Source organism: Mus caroli, unplaced genomic scaffold (genome assembly GCF_978045245.1).
Source record: "Mus caroli unplaced genomic scaffold, Mus_caroli_1 scaffold_7, whole genome shotgun sequence".
NCBI classification, from domain to species: domain Eukaryota; kingdom Metazoa; phylum Chordata; class Mammalia; order Rodentia; family Muridae; genus Mus; species Mus caroli.
Genome location: NW_028227262.1, coordinates 18879923 through 18900581, shown reverse-complemented (window position 1 = coordinate 18900581; position 20659 = coordinate 18879923). Strand labels below are relative to the sequence as shown.

General features: G+C 37.3%; 1 protein-coding gene across 1 annotated transcript in view; it reads right to left on the bottom strand.

Moving 5' to 3' along the window:
• LOC110288857 (killer cell lectin-like receptor 4) overlaps positions 1-20421 on the bottom strand; it is a 69267-nt gene extending 48846 nt beyond the window's left edge. The window contains exons 1-4 of the mRNA XM_085840856.1: positions 20340-20421; positions 3017-3050; positions 1441-1577; positions 98-187 (exon numbers count right to left, since the gene is read on the bottom strand). Of these exons, the coding sequence (XP_085696982.1) occupies positions 98-187; positions 1441-1577; positions 3017-3050; positions 20340-20421 (343 nt within the window). The remainder of the gene's footprint in view (positions 1-97; positions 188-1440; positions 1578-3016; positions 3051-20339) is intronic.
• Positions 20422-20659: the final 238 nt, after the last annotated feature.

Sequence of the window (20659 nt, the reverse complement as noted above, 5' to 3'; positions counted from 1 at the left end):
TGATTATAGGCAGAATCATAGACAGTGTGTATAGCTGCATAGTTCATGTGTAAAGCTTTAGGCGGAAGGAAAAGAAACATATCCCTCAATTACTCACTCTTTACTGCCAACACTGCAATGATTACCAGAAGAACGAAACAGAGGATTCCAAGAGCTTTCACAATGAGCTGCCAGAGTACTGAACACTCTTAAATTAAAAAAAAAAAAAAGAACACATCTCAATACTAATTATAATATTTTGTAGCATGGAAACAAAGGGAAATTTTGCATAAATGAATGATACAAATAGACTGAAAATATGCTCTCAATATTTTAGATTTCTACCTAAAATTCACCCATTATAGAAATCCTATGTGTGTGAAATTCCACAAAATTTTGAACTTATTTAAGGCTTGACCTTGTATTGTGAATCCTCTGACTCAACATAGAATGAGCTGGATAGCAGGCATGTGCCCTCACCGGTTCTACATAAAGAAAGGTACATTCTATAGAAGGCACCAAAGGTATAGATATAATCTAAGACAAGATGTCAAACTGGAACATGCACTCCACAAAGAACAATAACTGAAGATGAAGAGAAAGAAAGAGCAATGGATGTTCTTGAGAAGTGGTAGGGAACCACAGCTGCTATGGACCTGGATACATCCTGATCCTTGAAAGGGCCTAAAGTCACTATCTCTTTGTCCATTTATGTGTGATTTTGTTCTCTGTAATAGTAATATTTTGTTTTATGTAAGGTATTTGGAATCTGAACCTCCTGCCTTTTGTTACCACTACATCGAAGAAGAAAAAGATGTCAGCTTGGAGCACACATGGTATAGTGTAAAACGAGTAAAAAAAAAAAAAAGATTAAAAAGTGAGATTTCTGCTTTTCCTTGATAAATGATATTAGTCTTCGACATTTTCATGAACTATCACTGGGGTTTAGTCATTTCCATTCCCCACTATCCTTCCAACTCCTCTTTTTTCACCTGAAACGATTTCCAGTGGGAGATTTCTTGTTCTGATAGACAACTGTTTTGGCCTGTTGCATTAGATGTTGGGGATATTTTAAAAAGTTCCTTTGAGGGGGAGAAATGTTTTTTCATTTCTTCTTGATTCTCAAGAAATTTTTTCTTATATATTTCCATCATTCTTCTCTACCCATTTGATTTTCTTTGTAGCTGGCTACAACTAAATGTACAAGTGGGGCCATATATTATTCTTTCTTTTTAAAAATTTACAACCGATTGCTTTTTATTTAAACTTAGATTTGAACAATTTTGTATATGATTACCATTCAACTCATACTCTTTTCTTCCCTCCCATCCTTGTGCATAACCAAGCCCCGATGAGATGGATCAATATAGTTTTACCTAGAAACTAAGAATATTTCTAATTTTTAAAAGTTTAAAATGCATTTAAAACATAGATGTGATATTAGATACTTAAAACACTTACTTCTGTAGCCAGCTTCTCTGGGCCTTTGAGTCTCCTCATGCCTTACTAGTGTCTGCAACCCTGAAGACTTATGAAGTCTCACAGTTGAGTAAGTGACCTCCGGCTCACTACTCGTGGGAGTACATGAAGTATGTTCTCTGCAAAATAGGGATTTCAGTGAATTCTAAGAAAAATGTTAGAATGTTCTCCTATGGGAACATACCTGGATATGATGATACAGAGAGATTAAAAATGGTAGAGCCTGACTAACTCACTTAATAATCCAAACACCCTGACATGGACGGATCCCAATTTCCATCACAGGTAAGAACTCATTGTAGATTTCTGTTAAGTTAGTTTATCTTTTTAATGGTAATAGCAATTATTGCTAAGAAATATGAAAAATTTTAAAACTTTACTAAATCATTCTACCATTGATACAACCTATTTGTTCAAAATATTCACCACATAAAACCACTAAAAATCATTGAAATATGTTCAAATAATCATTTCAAATAACGACTCAAAATTTTAGGAATAAATACAAATGTTGTTTTAGAATTATTTATACATTTTGATAATACATAAATATTAATTTTTCAGTCTTTTTATTTATACATGACTCTCAGAGTTTCCCAAAACTTAATTGAAGATTAATACTGCAGGTGATTCAAGGCACATAAATATCTATTGGCTTGAAGCCCCAATCAGCTGAGATGTCCAACCTCTTCAACCAGTCATATTCTATACATTCTTATCGATGGTTGTACCTCGTAAGTGAATTCAACTGGATAAGTTCCTAATGATTTGGATAAAACAGACTCAGAAAGAAAAATGTGGTATGTTCTATCTGATCTGAGACTCCTGGCTCAAAGACATCACAAATGTTTTGTAATTTTTAGTAACTGCAGCAAACAGAAAGGTCATAAAGGGACATTGCCAGCTAGGGTGTGGGAGCAACAGAAAGATGTACAGAGGATAAAATATGAACTTTAATCTCACATCATTCCATGTACATGATCATGTCACATATAATAAATACACACATGATGCTGCAAGAGGAGGCTATATGAAAATAAATTTTGCCTCTATGCAGTACACATTAGTTAATATCCATGGATACCATCTGATAGTAGACATAAACTTATTTGTAAATAGTATTTATAACTGACATTACCCTTTCATTAATAACTGTGCTGAGAGCCAGCAGGTAATAAATATAAGATGCACATGTGTGAGCATTATTATCTAGTTTTTCAATTCATGAAGTTTTCAGAATTGATTCACAATTTTCTTTGACAAACAAAGCATCCTTCCATTATAGAATTCTTTTTCAAAATTCTTATTTATTATCATTGTTCTTCAGCTGGGTAAACTGTGGCGCCCATGTCCAGAAGACAATTTTACTAAGTGAGTCCTCCCACTCCACCTTCATGTGAAGTCCAGGGATCAAACTAGGTGGTCAGTCAGCCTTGTGTAGCAAGTACATTTACACACTGACCTGTTTTACCTGGATCCTATTATTACATCTTTCAGATGGATAATATATAAACATTTGATGCAGTTATAGAGTAATGAACTTCAGAGATCCCTCTACCTTAATTTCTTAGCACACAAGTCACAGTATACTCCTAAGAAAACAATTAGTGCAGAATAAGAGTTGTCACATGCTGCCAGAGTTAACCTGATCTAACACAACCAAAAGCACTTCCCCATCCATCCAGATCTCATATCAAACCCCCTGAAATTCTCTTGAGTACATTTGATCATTTGGTAGGAAAAAAAGGCAGTTACTTTTACCTGTGTCTCTACCGAAGTGATTCTGGTGGAGGGAAAATTTGTGTAAAAGTTGGCGTTTTCTGGTCTATATCCCCTACGAGTTTCAAAAAGAAAGACAGAACTAAATTTCCACCGAGTGATACTCAACCTCATGAATTTCTGCCCCTCCTCGTCATCAAAGCAAAAAGAGGAAATTGCTTATTGCAATCTGAAACAACATATAGTATCAGATGGACAAAACAAATGTGAATAATTTATATTTGAAGAGAGAGAAGATGGACATGCCTGCAGAGAGGGGAAAACATTGTCTTTAGCAAAACAAATAGGAAAAAGCAGGACTGAAGTTCATAAGTTAATTTTGTCATATACAGTTTTAAATTTACTCTTATGTTACTAATTTTTTAGTTACTCCTTGATTTTTAATTATGCTAATTGCAGCTAAGTATATATTAAGAATGCTTTTAACCACTCACATTTCTACTGAAGTCTTCCTTTTAATTTTTTACATTTTCAATCATAGATAATATTTCAATTGAACATTAATGTCATTCTGTATGGAGTGTTTTGAAGCTGATGTTGTCATGGTGCTGAAAATCAAATATAAGACAATGAACATGCTCAGCAAATATTTTTTCCCTGAGCTACAGACTCAGGACTTGGTTTTGCTTTGTTCTGGTGGTTTTTTCTTTGTTTTGTTTTGTTTTGTTTGTAGCATAGGCTGACCTTACACTCACATTCCTCAGTTCTCTCTCTTTTCTGTCTTAGAATTATAGCTGTACACCATGACAACAATGTATTCCAGGTTAATAAACAAATAACAAGCATTTCATATATATATATATGTATATATATATATATACATATATATATGTATATATATATACATGATTTAAAGCTGTATACAATTACTAATTACTTATGTACAGCATAAATTAATTATCTAACCCATTTTATCCATGAAGTCATCTGATTCAAGGAGATATACATTTAAAGAACTCTAACATAGGATATCAGATAACATCTAGTTTATTTTCATTCTATTGGTAAATAGTGAAAATACTCACAGTTGATATTTTTAGAGAGTAGATAAGGAGATTTTTCTTCTATGAGTTTTGCCCATTGGTTTGTGATGAAAATTGTTGGAAAGAAGCTGTTTCAGCAAAGACAGATTGAAAGTCCAAAGAAGGGAGGACTTGTAGTTTTGTGAATCTAACAAGTAATTGTCTTACCAGATTCTAGGTTTAGCCCTATAAGTAACCTGTGTCAGAACAAACATCCTGTCACTGGTAGATAAAACCTTCATGAAATCTATGAACCTACTGGACCACTACCTACCACCAACATGAAGGCAAAGAATGTCCTCAGATGTTCTATAGAAAAGATTCTCCCATCTTGCTGCAACCTCCTCTCTGATGTATTCACCAATGTATGCTAAAACTGGCTGGATTTATGACTACCTGGGTTCTTTAAAACTTCAAAACTACATGAAACTGCTTCCACATTGAAACATGGAGATGTGATCACTCAAAATTTTTCCAGAATATACTTTTATTCCATATAAGGTGAAAGCTGGTTTCTGCAACAATAATCCTCTATTCAAAGCTCTTGCTGTGCATATTACTAGTAAGGCTGCACATACTGAGTACTTCAGACACTTCACTGGGATTGAGGGAGCAGTTCAGTGTAGGGCCATGCTTGTCATATACAAAGCTTTAACCATACATCGTACAATAATGATAATAACGATAAAATAATAATTAAAAATAATAATACAAATGATGGTAACAAAAACAATGATTATATTAATAGAATAAAGAGACAAGGTAAAAGACTATTTGATTTCAATAGTCTGTTCCCATGAAAAAATATATAAGTCTCTCACTAAACTGCACTTTCATTTGATTGTAGTTTTTCTGAATGCTGGCTTGTTTTTGATGAAACAGTTTAAATTGTTCTTCAAATCAAGTGACAGTGATTATCCAAGCACTGGGAAAAGGCAGATGGTTTGAGACTATAAAAGGAACTGAAGATGCACTGACAAGCCTGCCTCTTAATACTGATGTGTGTGTGTGTGTGTGTGTGTGTGTGTGTGTGTTTATTGGGAAATAGAGATTGAGTGCATACTTGCCATGTAGTGCACATGGTGGTCAGAGGACAACTTTAGGGAGATATGGGGAGCTAGTTCTTGTCTTCTACCAAGTATTCCGTGGATCAAAATTGGGGATATCATTAGGTTTTGCGTGACCAGTGTTTTTACACTTTGAGATATTTCAAGAGTCCAGTTTTTGGGCCTTTAAACCAAATATCTCTGAGTCAACTTTAAAGTCTGCCATTATCATGCATCCAAGGTCCCCATGAAACAGATGACAGATTTTAACTTATCTCAAAAGTGTAATAAAAGATTCTTTAGAACAGTGTGGATGCTTCCATAATACCTTCAGGTAGTCTATTTTTCTCTATCCCCTTTCCTAGGGGTAATCCCCTGGAAAAGAGAGAAAGATATAAGTATGCACACACACACACACACACACACACACACACACACACACACATACCCTTAGAGAATGTGGGAAAGGAGTAGCAGCAGTGTTGACAAAAGTGGTTGTAGTAGCAGTATTGACAAAAGTGGTTGCACATTCCCTGTGAGGTCTTTCCACATGAAAGACTCTGAAGAAGTCAGCCAACTTATTTAAGGACACTGTATATCCACACTGAGCCTATGCTTCAAATACATCATTAACACCTGCACAGGATATGCATACAATGATAACTTAGAAGGGCCTGGGCCTTGTCTTCCCACAAGCCAGGAGTCTGTGAATTAAATAGACAGGAGTGGAAACACCAACCCACGCTCTTGTGACTTTCTTGTAAGTCCCATCATTCAAAAGTTCTATGACCACACAAATTAGGCTGTCCATTTCCTTACAAAGTTGCTTTGAAGTTTTAATAAGATACACAAAGAACATTTGCTGTGTTTTGTTATGTCTGAGACAGTGTTTCACTATTTAACCCTGGCTGGCCTGCACCTCTCTATAGGCACCTGGTTTGCCTGAGTCTGTTTCCCAAGGTCTAGGATTAAGGTATGAATCAACACACCCAGTTTCAAATAAAGTGTGCAATGATAATCTGGCAAATGGGTAGAAAAATGCATTCAACATGAAAAATTATTATTTGCAGAGCAACACTCCAATTTTTTTAGCCTATAAAACTGAGCAAAACACTGAGTCTTCAAGCCTGTGTTTTTCACATTGTCAAGAGTGTATCACCTATTTCCTAGGCTTCGAATCATTGTAATCAGGAGTATAGACAGAAGCTCATAAATTTCAAGAAAAGTTTTTTTTTTTTTTTGAGCCTTCTAGTCTGGAGAACCTACTCTAAGACACAAAATGGGGCAGATTTTCTACCTGATCATTTCAAAGAGTGCAGGTGTTTTAAAGGACAGGACAGGGACAATATATGAGAAAAAGAGAGAAGCTGACACTTCTACAGCACTGCAACAGTGTTGCTCTAGAGAACATACTCCTCCCTCATCTGAGAGGTTTATATCACTCTATACACAGAAATATTAATCGTGCATGCTTATCTCTGCTGAGATGGTCCCATCCTTACACGGACGTAAACCACATAGAGAGGGTACATTTTTTTGTGCTTTAAGCATATTGTTTGTCTTCTCTAACATGTAAACACTATGAGCACAAACTTCAGAGCTGTTTGTTCATTACTGTGACTACAGCATAGTTAGGAACATAGATACCTTCTAGTGTGCTCAATGAAGAAGGAGGGTAGTTAATAGAAACTGAACAGAGAGGTTGTTTCTTTGTTTGTTTGTATCTTTGTTTTTTTAAACAGATATAAGACTGTGACCAAAACTGCACAGGCAAAGAGTAGCAGCTTCCTCTAAGCTCTGTACAACTCAGCTCTGAATTTATAGATGAATGTAAACTGCTAAGGAACACATTTATCATAGACAGATATACTGACAGCAGTTGTAGTGAAATTGAGTGACAGTCCATTTTTGTTTCCTTCACCAAAGTGCAGCATAATACAGGAAGTAGCACACTCACATGACCGACTAATAAAACAGAGGAGTGAGAAAGGAGTAAACATTTTTGTTTTCTTAAGTTCTGTCTTCTAAATTCATTTTTTTTTGTGAAAAAAGCAAACAACAAACAAAACAAAACCTAAACACAAAAAATACATATACAGATATACATATATATGCATATGTATGCATACATATTTATTTCCTGGTTTTATGGTACAAGACTTTAGTTGTGAAACCACAATTGCCCAATCCTTTATGTTGAGACAGACACAATATTAATCCCACATTCAAACCTTCCAGTCAGACCCTTGGACTGTAGTGCTATCATTGTACAGCTGCAAGCTGCTCTTCCTGTCCCAGGATGAGATGTGGAAAACCTGTTGTTGTCACCATCCCACAGGAAAGGGATGATCACTTGCTTGATTGGGAGGACTTGTTTATCCTGGCCAGTATCCCACCTCTTGGTGCATCTGTCTTTTAAGGTGCAACATTTACACCATGAAATATGGTAAACTTCACATGTCTTAGGAAAACCACAAACAGCTCTATTTTGAGATTTCCTGTGCTTGTATCCACCCTGTGCATTTATACTCACAGCAATTTTAACACTCTGCCTTATATGCCAACACACATAACCCTGGGGTGGCTCAAGCACTGATAGCAAGGAAATGAAGAAAGTGATCAGGAATGTAATAAACATGATAAGAGGGTCCCACAAAAATGTTTCTTGTGGATATCAGGACTCTTTAATATCCAGGGATACGATTATTCACTTTTGGAGAAGACAGTAGGGCAACAATCCATAAGACCTTTGCTCTTCATTCCCTTTTCTCTCACTGTGTCATACTTCAGAGCAGACTTTAATCCAGCTCTACTGCATCCTCTGTGGAGTCTTCAGGATCAGCTCATCTGCCTTAAAGCACTCATTTTCTTACATTTATCTCTTTTTCCTGGTGTATGGTCTGCTGTAGTTCAGGATGACAATGCAGTTGAGACTGCCCAGAAACACATGATCTTATTCCAACAAACTTGTGAACTCTGAGATGACAGGGTGATCTATCATATCTGGCTTTTGTATCACTTGTAGTTTTGAATGTGTATTTTTTTCTTAATTTGATGAGAAGTTTTATGCTAGGTCATTATCTAATAAGCCTAGGGATCACACTATTAAAAGTTGAAAACCTGCCTGAGGTTTAACTTATACCTCAGTCTTTGTGACAAACAGCTCTCACTCATTTTAACTAAGATATAGGAGACTAATAGCACAATTTTCAAATAATCTCAGATATCATGCATAGTCTTGATAACAGTATGGAGTAGACATATTCCTAGTAGCTACTCTTAAATAGCACCCAGATTTGAAAACAAAACACACCCACATTTAACATCTAAGTGATTTTTTAGTCTAACGACATATTTTATGGTTGCTTTTCATTTCAAATCACTACAAAGTTGAAGCAGCTGATGTTAGTGCAAGCATTTCCAAGCATACAACATGGGTGAAGAAACAGCTGCTCCCTGGGAACATTAAAGTTTTTCCATGCCACTCTAGGATTACTGAGTGTCAAACCATTGTTGACCAAACAACTACTGGATTGTCAGTCCCCCAGGGAGTGACAGTGATTGTAAAACTACTCCAAGTGTTGAGACACCAGCCATGAGATCCAAGAAAATAATTGTGTCCTCCTCTCTCCATTTTGATTCAACTGTTGTTAAACTTATAGCAATACAGAACTAATAAAACCTTATATATGTTGTCTTAGAATTACTAGTTTGAACACAAATATCCCTAATCGGCCTGTTTAGTTTCCATGTATCCAATATGGCGTGGAACATCTAAAGCTACCTTCATTGATTCTTGGGTGTCTCCCTTACTTGAGGTCTATGTCTCATCCTGGACACTGAACCAAAAAAACATCAGAGGGGATGGCTTATTTTATTTCACATTTGCTATTTAACAGACTATTAGAGGACTAATACCCAGTATACACAATGAACTGAAGAAGTTAGAGTCCAGAGAATCCAATAACTCTATTTAAAATGTGATAATGAGCTAAACAAAGAATTCTCCACTGAGGAATATCGGATGGCTGAGAAAAAACTAAAGAAATAAATGTTCAGCATCCTTAGTCATGAGGAATATGTAAATCAAAACAACACTGAAATTCCACATCACACCAATCAGAATGGCTAAGAGAAAAAACTCAGGTGACAGCAGATGCTGGCATATATCTGGAGAAAGAAAAATACTCCTCAAATTTTGATGGGATTGCAAGCTGGTACAACCACTCTGGAAATCACTTTGATGGTTCCTGATAAAAGTGGACATAGTACTACCTGAGGACTGAGAAATACCACTTCTGGGAATATACCCAGAAGCTGTTCCAACATATAACAAGGACACACGCTCCACTGTGTTCATAGCTGTCTTATTTTTAATATCCAGAAGCTGGAAAGAACCCATATGTCACTCAACTGAGGAATGGATACAGAAAATGTGGTACATTTAAACAATGCAGTACTACTCAGCTATTAAAAACAATGAATTTATAAAATTCTTAGGCAAAAGGGTGGATCTGAAGGATAAAATTTTTTGAAGTAACCCAATCACAAAAAAATAAATATGATATGCACTCACAGATCAGTGGATATTAGCCCTGAAGCTGAAATACCCAATATACAATTCACATGACACCCAAGAAGGAGGAATACCATATTATGGATCCTTTGATCCTACTTAGAAGAGGGAAAATACCCATGGAAGGAATTACAGAGACAAAGTATGGGCTAGAGACTGAAGGAATGACCATCCAGAGACTGCCTTACATGGGAATCCATCCCATATACACTCAACAAACCCAGACACTATTGTGTATGCCAACAAGTGCTTGCTGAGAGGAGCCAAATATAGCTGACTCCTGAGAGGCTCTGCCAGCTCCTGAAAAATACAGATGTGAATGCTTAAAGCCATTCATTGGACTGAGCACCTGTTCCCAATGAAGGAGGTAGAGAAAGGAGTTGAAGGCCTTGTAGCCTCTTAGGATGAATAATAATATGAACTAAACAGTACTCCCAGAGCTCTCAGGGACTAAACCACTAACCAATGAGTACACATGTTAGGACTCATGGCTCCAGATACATATGTATCAGAGACTGGTCCAGTTGGTCATCACTGGGAGGAGAGGTCCTTGGTCCTATGAAGGTTCTATGTCCATGTATAGAGGAATGCCAGGGCCAGGAAGCACAAGTGGGTGGGTTTTTGAGCAGGGCAAGGAGGAGGGAAAAGGGTGAGTGAGGTTTTGGAGGGGAAACTAGGAAAGGAGATAGCATTTGAAATGTAAATAAAGAAATAAAAATAATTATTAAAATAATATTTCCTGTATAGCTTGGGATACATAGTAAGTTCCAGGACAGTAAAAGGAACAGTATAAGACTCTGTCACAAAACAATTTGAAATGATTTAAATTTCAATAGGAGTAAGAGAGAAAATTACAAAATTATGCGTTCACATATAAATGCAAACATCCATTAAATATATAGTCCAAGTGCTTAGGAAGAAGGAAGGAATGTCACAATACACTTGTAGGGATATGCTATATATGGCATGGAGATGCCACTCATCAAGTTATAGCATCATTGGTTTTTTGCTTAGAGTGTGCACAATAGTGATCTTATAGGCTCTCATTCATAGATAGGACCAGCTAATAAGACTGCACAAGAAGTATTGCAAAGAAGCTACTGTCTCTCTGTGGCATTTGGAGGAGAGGAAATCACTGTCTCCAGTTATGTAACCTCTCTTGAGCTACTCTAAATCCAGTTAATACGCTATAAACCATGCACCTTTGAGTGACCAAGGTTAAGTCCAGTGGGTCACAAAACAAAACCGAAACCACAAAAAAGTCATGATAGAGGGATGATGATTTCACAGGCATAGGGTCAATGGTGTACGCAGGGTTAAGATTCAGGGAGATAAGTATGACCCTAATGTATTAAATGCATTTGGGAAACTGTCAAATACTAAGTAATTTTGTATAAACACATCTTCCAAGCAGAGAAAGCTATATAAAATAGATAAGAAATATACCAAGATCAAATGTGGTATCTCCACAGGTAGAAGTACATTTAACAGTTAATCAATGGTGAATGCATTTGTCTATGAGTAGAGACGAAATATTGAAAAGTTAGGCAGATGCAATTTCAGTTTATCTAAAGAATAGTATCCAGTTACATGTTATTGTAATAAAATACATAATATTGGGTAATTTGTGAAGAAATGGCTTCTATAAGCTCACATTCTCAAAGGATGGAGATACAAGACTGGAAAACAAATATCATATTGTTGATGTTTACCCAAATAGATAGATGATAGATAGATAGATAGATAGATAGATAGATAGATAGATAGATAGATTGTTTGAAATGATAGATAGATAGAACATAAATATATAAAATATATTTCACAAAGCAACAAATACATTGGCATGACAACTTCATTCAAAATTGTAAAACTTGGAATCATATGATATGCTCACATGTGAATGGAGGAATATTATGGATATTAGTATAACAGGAAAGTGCTGATTAATAAAAAAATGATTCACTGACTTGTGAAAAATTATGAGCTAGCTAATAACATCAATATTAGTAGAGCATATACAGAGAAAATTCAGTCAAATACTAATCTCTACAGAATATACTACACTCTGAAGTAGGTCATACTAATATTTATTACAAGACTACAAATATCTACTTGCTTGGGTCATAATGTTGTACCACCTATAGGGTTGCAGTTCCCTTTAGCTCCTTGGGTACTTTCTCCAGCTCCTCCATTGAGAGCCCTGTGATCCATCCACTAGCTGACTGTGAGCATCCACTTCTGGTTTGCTAGGCCCCAGCATAGTCTCACAAGAGATAGCTATATCAGGGTCCTTTCAGCAAAATCTTGCTAGTGTATGCAATGGTGTCAGCGTTTGGAAGCTGATTATGGGATGGATCCCTGGGTATGGCAGTCTCTAGATGGTCCATCCTTTCGTCACAGCTCCAATCTTTGTTTCTGTAACTCCTTCCATGGATGTTTTGTTCCCAATTTTAAGAAGGGGTACAGTGACCCCACTTTGGTCTTCATTCTTCTTGAGTTTCATGTGTTTAGCAGATTGTATTATATATCTTGGGTATCCTAAGTTTTGGGCTAATATCCACTTATCAGTGAGTACATATCATTTGAGTTCTTTTGTGATTGTGTTACCTCACTCAGGATGATGCCCTCCAGGTACATCCATTTGCCTAGGAATTTCATAAATTCATTCTTTTTAATAGCTGAGTAGTACTCCATTTTGTAAATGTACCACATTTTCTGTATCCATTCCTCTGTTGAGGGGCATCTGGGTTCTTTCCAGCTTCTGGCTATTATAAATAAGGCTGCTATGAACATAGTGGAGCATGTGTCTTTCTTACCAGTTGGAACATCTTCTGGATATATGCCCAGGAGAGGTATTGCTGGATCCTCCGGTAGTTCTATATCCAATTTTCTAAGGAACCACCAGACTGATTTCCAGAGTGTTTGTACAAGCTTGCAATCCCACCAACAATGGAGGAGTGTTCCTCTTTCTCTAACATCCTCGCCAGCATCTGCTGTCACCTGAATTTTTGATCTTAGCCATTCTTACTGGTGTGAGGTGGAATCTCAGGGTTGTTTTGATTTGCATTTCCATAATGATTAAGGATGTTGAACATTTTTTCAGGTGCTTCTCAGCCATTCGGTATTCCTCAGGTGAGAATTCTTTTTTTTTTTTTAAATATTTTTTATTACATATTTTCCTCAATTACATTTCCAATGCTATCCCAAAAGTCCCCCATACCGCCCACCCCCACTTCCCTACCCACCCATTCCCATTCCTTTGGCCCTGGCATTCCCCTATATTGGGGCATATAAAGTTTGCAAGTCCAATGGGCCTCTCTTTCCAGTGATGGCCGACTAGGCCATCTTTCGATACATATGCAGCTAGAGACAAGAGCTCCGGGGTACTGGTTAGTTCATCATGTTGTTCCAACTATACGGTTGCAGATCCCTTTAGCTCCTTGGGTACTTTCTCTAGCTTCTCAATTGGGAGCCCTGTGATACATCCAATAGCTGCTTGTGAGCATCCACTCCTGTGTTTGCTAGGCCCCGCATAGTCTCACAAGAGACAGCTATATTTGGGTCCTTTCAGCAAAATCTTGCTAGTGTATGCAATGGTGTCAGCGTTTGGAAGCTGATTATGGGATGGATCCCTGGATATGGCAGTCTCTAGATGGTCCATCCTTTCATCACAGCTCGAAACTTTGTCTCTGTAACTACTTCCATGGGTGTTTTGTTCCCAATTCTGAGAAGGCGCATATTGTCCACACTTTGGTCTTCATTCTTCTTGAGTTTCATGCGTTCAGCAAATTGTATCTTATATCTTGGGTATCCTAAGTTTTGGGCTAATATCCACTTATCAGTGAATACATATTGTGTGAGTTCCTTTGTGATTGTGTTACCTCACTCAAGATTATGCCCTCCAGGTACATCCATTTGGCTAGGAATTTCATAAATTCATTGTTTTTATAGCTGAGTATTGCTCCATTGTGTAAATGTACCACAATTTCTGTATCCATTCCTCTGTTGAGGGGCATCTGGGTTCTTTCCAGCTTCTGGCTATTATAAATAAGGCTGCTATGAACATAGTGGAACATGTGTCCTTCTTACTGGTTGGGACATCTTCTGGATATATGCCCAGGAGAGGTATTGCTGGATCCTCCGGTAGTACTATGTCCAGTTTTCTGAGGAACCGCCAGACTGATTTCCAGAGTGGTTGTACAAGCTTGCAATCCCAACAACAATGGAGGAGTGTTCCTCTTTCTCCACATCCTCGCCAGCATCTGCTGTCACCTGAATTTTTGATCTTAGCCATTCTGACTGGTGTGAGGTGGAATCTCAGGGTTGTTTTGATTTGCATTTCCCTGATGACTAAGGATGTTGAACATTTTTTCAGGTGCTTCTCAGCCATTCGGTATTCCTCAGGTAAGAATTCTTTGTTCAGTTCTGAGCCCCATTTTTTAATGGGGTTATTTGACTTTCTGGAGTCCACCTTCTTGAGTTCTTTATATATATTGGATATTAGTCCCCTATCTGATTTAGGATAGGTAAAGGTCCGTTCCCAATCTGTTGGTGGTCTTTTTGTCTTATTGACAGTGCTTTTGCCTTGCAGAAGCTTTGCAGTTTCATGAGGTCCCATTTATCAATTCTTGATCTCACCGTGCAAGCCATTGCTGTTCTGTTCAGGAATTTTTCCCCTGTCCCCATATCTTCAAGGCTTTACCCCACTTACTCCTCTATAAGTTTCAGAGTCTCTGGTTTTATGTGAAGTTCCTTGATCCACTTAGATTTGACCTTAGTACAAGGAGATAGGAATGGATCAATTCACATTCTTCTACATGAAAACAACCCGTTGTGCCAGCACCATTTGTTGAAAATGCTGTCTTTCTTCCACTGGAAGGTTTTAGCTCCCTTGTCGAAGATCCAGTAACCGTAGCTGTGTGGGTTCATTTCTGGGGTCTTCAATTCTATTCCATTGGTCTACTTGTCTGTCACTGTACCAGTACCATACAGTTTTTATCACAATTGCTCTGTAGTAAAGCTTTAGGTCAGGCATGGTGATTCCACCAGAGGTTCTTTTATCCTTGAGAAGAGTTTTTGCTATCCTAGGTCTTTTGTTATTCCAGATGAATTTGCAGATTGCTCTTTCTAATTCATTGAAGAATTGAGTTGGAATTTTGATGGGGATTGCATTGAATCTGTAGATTGCTTTTGGCAAGATAGCCATCTTTACAATTTTGATCCTGCCAATCCATGAGCACGGGAGATCTTTCCATCTTCTGAGATCTTCTTTAATTTCTTTCTTCAGAGACTTGAAGTTTTTATCATACTGATCTTTCACTTCCTTAGTTAGATTCACGCCAAGATATTTTATATTATTTGTGACTATTGAGAAGGGTGTTGTTTCCCTAATTTCTTTCTCAGCCTGTTTATTCTTTGTGTAGAGAAAGGCCATTGACTTGTTTGAGATAATTTTATATCCAGCTACTTCACCGAAGCTCTTTATCAGGTTTAGGAGTTCTCTGGTGGAATTTTTAGGGTCACTTATATATACTATCATATCATCTGCAAAAAGTGATATTTTGACTTCATCTTTTCCAATTTGTATCCCCTTGATCTCCTTTTGTTGTTGAATTGCTCTGGCTAGGACTTCAAGTACAATGTTGAATAGGTATGGAGAAAGTAGACAGCCTTGTCTAGTCCCTGATTTTAGAGGGATTGCTTCAAGCTTCTCACCATTTACCTTGATGTTGGCTACTGGTTTGTTGTAGATTGCTTTTATTATGTTTAGGTATGGGCCTTGGATTCCAGATCTTTCCAAGACTTTTATCATGAATGAGTGTTGGATCTTGTCGAATGATTTTTCCTCAACTAATGAGATGATCATGTGGTTTTTGTCTTTGAGTTTGTTTATATAATGGATTACGTTGATGGATTTCCATATATTAAATCATCCCTGCATCCCTGGAATAAAACCTACTTGGTCAGGGTGGATCATTGCTTTAATGTGTTCTTGGATTCGGTTAGCAAGAATTTTATTGAGGATTTTTGCATCTATATTCATACGGGAAATTGGTCTGAAGTTCTTTTTCTTTGTTGTATCTTTCTGTGGTTTAATTATCAGAGTAATTGTGGCTTTATAGAATGAGTTGGGTAGAGTTCCTTCTACTTCTATTTTGTGGAATAGTTTGTGCAGAACTGTAATTAGATCTTCTTAGAAGTTCTGATAGAACTCTACACTAAACCCATCTGGTCCTGGGCTTTTTTTGACTGGGAGACTATTAATGACTGTTTCTATTTCTTTAGGGGATATGGGACTGTTTAGATTGTTAACTTGATCCTCATTTAACTTTGGTACCTGGTATCAGTCTAGATATTTGTCCATTTCATCCAGGTTTTCCAGTTTTGTTGAGTATAGCCTTTTGTAGAAGGGTCTGATGGTGTTTTGGATTTCTTCAGGATCTGTTGTTATGTCTCCCTTTTGATTTCTGATTTTGTTAATTAGGATGTTGTCCCTGTGCCCTCTAGTGAGTCTAGCTAAGGGTTTATCTATCTTGTTGATTTTCTCAACGAACCAACTCCACATTTGGTTAATTCTTTGAATAGTTCTTCTTGTTTCCACTTGGTTGATTTCACCCCTGAGTTTGATTATTTCCTGCAGTCTACTCCACTTGGGTGAATTTTCTTCTTATTTTTCTAGAGCTTTTAGATGTGTTGTCAAGCTGCTAGTGTGTGCTTTCTCCAGTTTCTTTTTGTAGGCACTCAGAGCTATGAGTTTCCCTCTTAGAAATGCTTTCATTGTGTCCCATAGGTTTGGGTATGTTGTGGCTTCATTTTCATTAAATTCTAAAAAGTCTTTAATTTCTTTCTTTATTTCTACTTTGACCAAGGTGTCATTGAGAAGAGTGTTGTTCAGTTTCCATGCCAATGTTGGCTTTCCATTATTTATGTCGTTACTGAAGATCATTCTTAGTCCATGGTGGTCTGATAGGCTGCATGGGACAATTTTAATATTTTTTGTATCTGTTGAGGCCTGTTTTGTGACCAATTATATGGTCAATTTTGGAGAAGGTCCCGTGAGGTGCTGAGAAGAAGGTATATTCTTTTGTTTTAGGATAAAATGTTCTGTAGATATCTGTTAAGTCCATTTGTCTCATAACTTCTGTTAGTTTCACTGTGTCCCTGTTTAGTTTCTGTTTCCACGATCTGTCCATTGATGATAGTGGTGTGTTGAAGTTGCCCACTATTATTGTGTGAGGTGCAATGTGTGCTTTGAGCTTTACTAAAGTGTCTTTAATGAATGTGGCTGCCTTTGCATTTGGAACATAGATATTCAGAATTGAGAGTAGCTCTTGGAGGATTTTACCTTTGATGAGTATGAAGTGTCCCTCCTTGTCTTTTTTGATAACTTTGGGTTGGAAGTCGATTTTATTTGATATTAGAATTGCTACTCCAGCTTGTTTCTTCAGGCCATTTGCTTGGAAAATTGTTTTCTAGCCTTTTACTCTGAGGTAGTGTCTGTCTTTTTCCCTGAGATGGGTTTCCTGTAAGCAGCAGAATGTTGGGTCCTGTTTGTCTAGCCAGTCTGTTAGTCTATGTCTTTTTATTGGGGAATTGAGTCCATTGATATTAAGAGATATTAAAGTAAAGTAATTGTTGCTTCCTTTCATATTTGTTGTTAGAGTTGGCATTCTGTTCTTGTGGCTGTCATCTTTTTGGTTTGTTGAGGGATTACTTTCTTGCTTTTTCTAGGGCGTGATTTCCTTCCTTGTATTGGTTTTTTTTTTTTTTTCTGTTATTATCCTTTGAAGGGCTGGATTCGTGGAAAGATAATGTGTGAATTTGGTTTTGTCCTGGAATACTTTGGTTTCTACATCTATGGTAATTGCGAGTTTGGCCAGGTATAGTAGCCTGGGCTGGCATTTGTGTTCTTAAAAGAACATCTGCCCAGGCTCTTTTGGCTTTCATAGTCTCTGGTGAAAAGTCTGGTGTAATGCTGATAGGTCTGCCTTTATATGTTACTTGACCTTTCTCCCTTGCTGCTTTTAATATTCTATCTTTATTTAGTGCATTTGTTGTTCTGATTATTATGTGTCAGGAGGAATTTCTTTTCTGGTCCAGTCTATTTGGAGTTCTATAAGCTTCTTGTATGATCATGGGCATCTCTTTCTTTAGGTTTGGGAAGTTTTCTTCTAAAATTTTGTTGAAGATATTTGCTGGCCCTTTAAGTTGAAAATCTTCTGTCTCATCAACTCCTATTATCCGTACGTTTGGTCTTCTCATTGTGTCCTGGATTTCCTGGATGTTTTGAGATAGGATCCTTTTGCGTTTTGTATTTTCTTTGATTGTTGTGCTGAAGTTCTCTATGGAATCTTCTGCACCTGAGATTCTCTCTTCCATCTCTTGTATTCTGTTGCTGATCCTCGCATCTATGGTTCCAGATTTCTTTCCTAGGGTTTCTATCTCCAGCGTTGCCTCACTTTGGATTTTCTTTATTGTGTCTACTTACCTTTTTAGGTCTAGTATAGTTTTGCTCATTTCCATCACCTATTTGGATGTGTTTTCCTGTTTTTCTTTGAGGACTTCTATGTGTTTGGTTGTGTTTTCCTGTTTTTCTTTAAGGACTTGTAACTCTTTAGCAATGTTCTCCTGTATTTCTTTAAGTGAGTTATTAAAGTCCTTCTTGATGTCCTCTACCATCATCATGAGATACGCTTTTAAATCTGGGTCTAGCTTTTCGGTTTTGTTGGGGTGCCCAGGACTAGGTGGGGTGGGAGTGCTGTGTTCTGATGATGGTGAGTGGTCTTGATTTCTGTTAGTAGGATTCTTGCATTTGCCTTTTACCATCTGGTAATCTCTGGGGCTGTGCAGAATACACTGGGCGGGGTCCCAGAACCAAGATTTCTGTTGCTGATGCTCAGGCAAAGCTCTCCCTCTCCGCTCAGACCCCTTTCCTCTGTCCAGTAGGTGGCCAGATGTCTGGGGCCTGTGCAGAATACACTCGGCGGGGTCCTGGAACCAAGATGTCTTCTGCCGATACACAGGCAAAGCATTCCTGGGCCAGTCGGATCCCTAACCACTGGCCAGAAAAGGGGCCAGCTGTCTGGGGCTCGAAAAGGGGGCTGCCTTAGAAGCTCTGTGGCTCCCAACGTCCCAGAAGCTTTTAGCTTCTGTATTCCGTACTCTCACTTGTGCAGAATACACTCGGTGGGGTCCGGGAAACAGGATGTCTGCTGCCGATGCTCAGGCTAGGCACTCCCTCTCCACACAGACCCCTTTCTTCCGGCCGGAAGGTATTGTTTCCAATTCTAAGAAGGTGCAAAGTGTCCACACTTTGGTCTTCGTTCTTCTTCAGTTTCATATGTTTTACAAATTGTCTCTTATATCTTGGGTATGCTAAGTTTCTGGGCTAATATCCACTTATCAGTGAGTACATATCATTTGAATCCCTTTGTGATGTCCCAACTGGTAAGAAGGACACATGCTCCACTATGTTCATAGCAGCCTTACTTATAATAGCCAGAAGCTGGAAAGAACCCAGATGCCCCTCAACAGAGGAATGGATACAAAAATTGTGGTACATTTACACAATGGAGTACTACTCAGCTATTAAAAAGAATGAATTTATGAAATTCCTAGGCAAATGGTTGGACCTGGAGGACATCATCTTGAGTGAGGTAACACAATCACAAAAGAACTCAAATGATATGTAAACTATATTCTTATTATTACTACCATCATTATCAGGCTTCATGAGACAGTCTCACTCTATAGCCAATGATGTTCAAATGTACCATATAGCCTAGGCAGCCCTCAAATTCATGTATGTAGAAGGTTTATAATTCTGGAGCCACCATGTCCAGCTGGCCTCAATATATTTTACTATATCTATGTAGTTTCAATTTATCATCAAATGTATCATAGAGAGACAGAGAAAGAATGAAAACATATTTGGAATATGTCAGATTCTATGAATTTTTTAACTAGCCTGACAACCACTCATGAAGTCTGAAATTGTATTTGACGTCAAACAAAAGCCTTTTTCTAAAGATAAATTTATCTACAATCAAGAAACAACAAATAGTAACTAACCAACAAACAGACTCCCACAACTACAAATTAGTTATTAATTGTGCAGTCAAAGCCCTGGGATATAAATATATCCTAGTGATATTACTGTGTGTTTCCTATTTATAGAGTTCTCTATATGGTTCTGTGTATCATTCAGAAAAAAAAAAAAAACTGAATCCTCAGGGTGTTGGAGCAAAGGGCGACCATTCTCCAGACACAAGCTGCTCTGTGTGCCAGGAAAGAAGATGACTTCCCCTGTTTTAACCCAGATTTCAGAAGAATAATTTTTCCCTCAATAGCTCATGTCTCTGTTCACACAGGAGACTGAGACCTATGATTAAAACTTCTAGTTGGTTACTAGTCACAAATCATCACATGAAACAAAGAAAGATGATATTTCATTTTTACCTTTCCTTCGTACTGCACATGGATGCAGGGACTTAGTCCATTCTCTTTTCACAGATACAAGGATGTCTTTTACCACAGTCATCATCGAAAAGACCTGTCACACTGAAATGTATACTGTCTCCCATTTTCTATAGTGATTTAATTTCCATTTAATCACTATAAACAAAGAATCAAATAGAAAGTTATTAAAATTTGAAGCTTATATTGTTATAGGTCATGAGTTATGAAACAAATTGAATTGACAATTATGTATATAATATAGAATTAATTATATAATATAATTCTATATATAATAATTCTATATATATAATTCTATATAT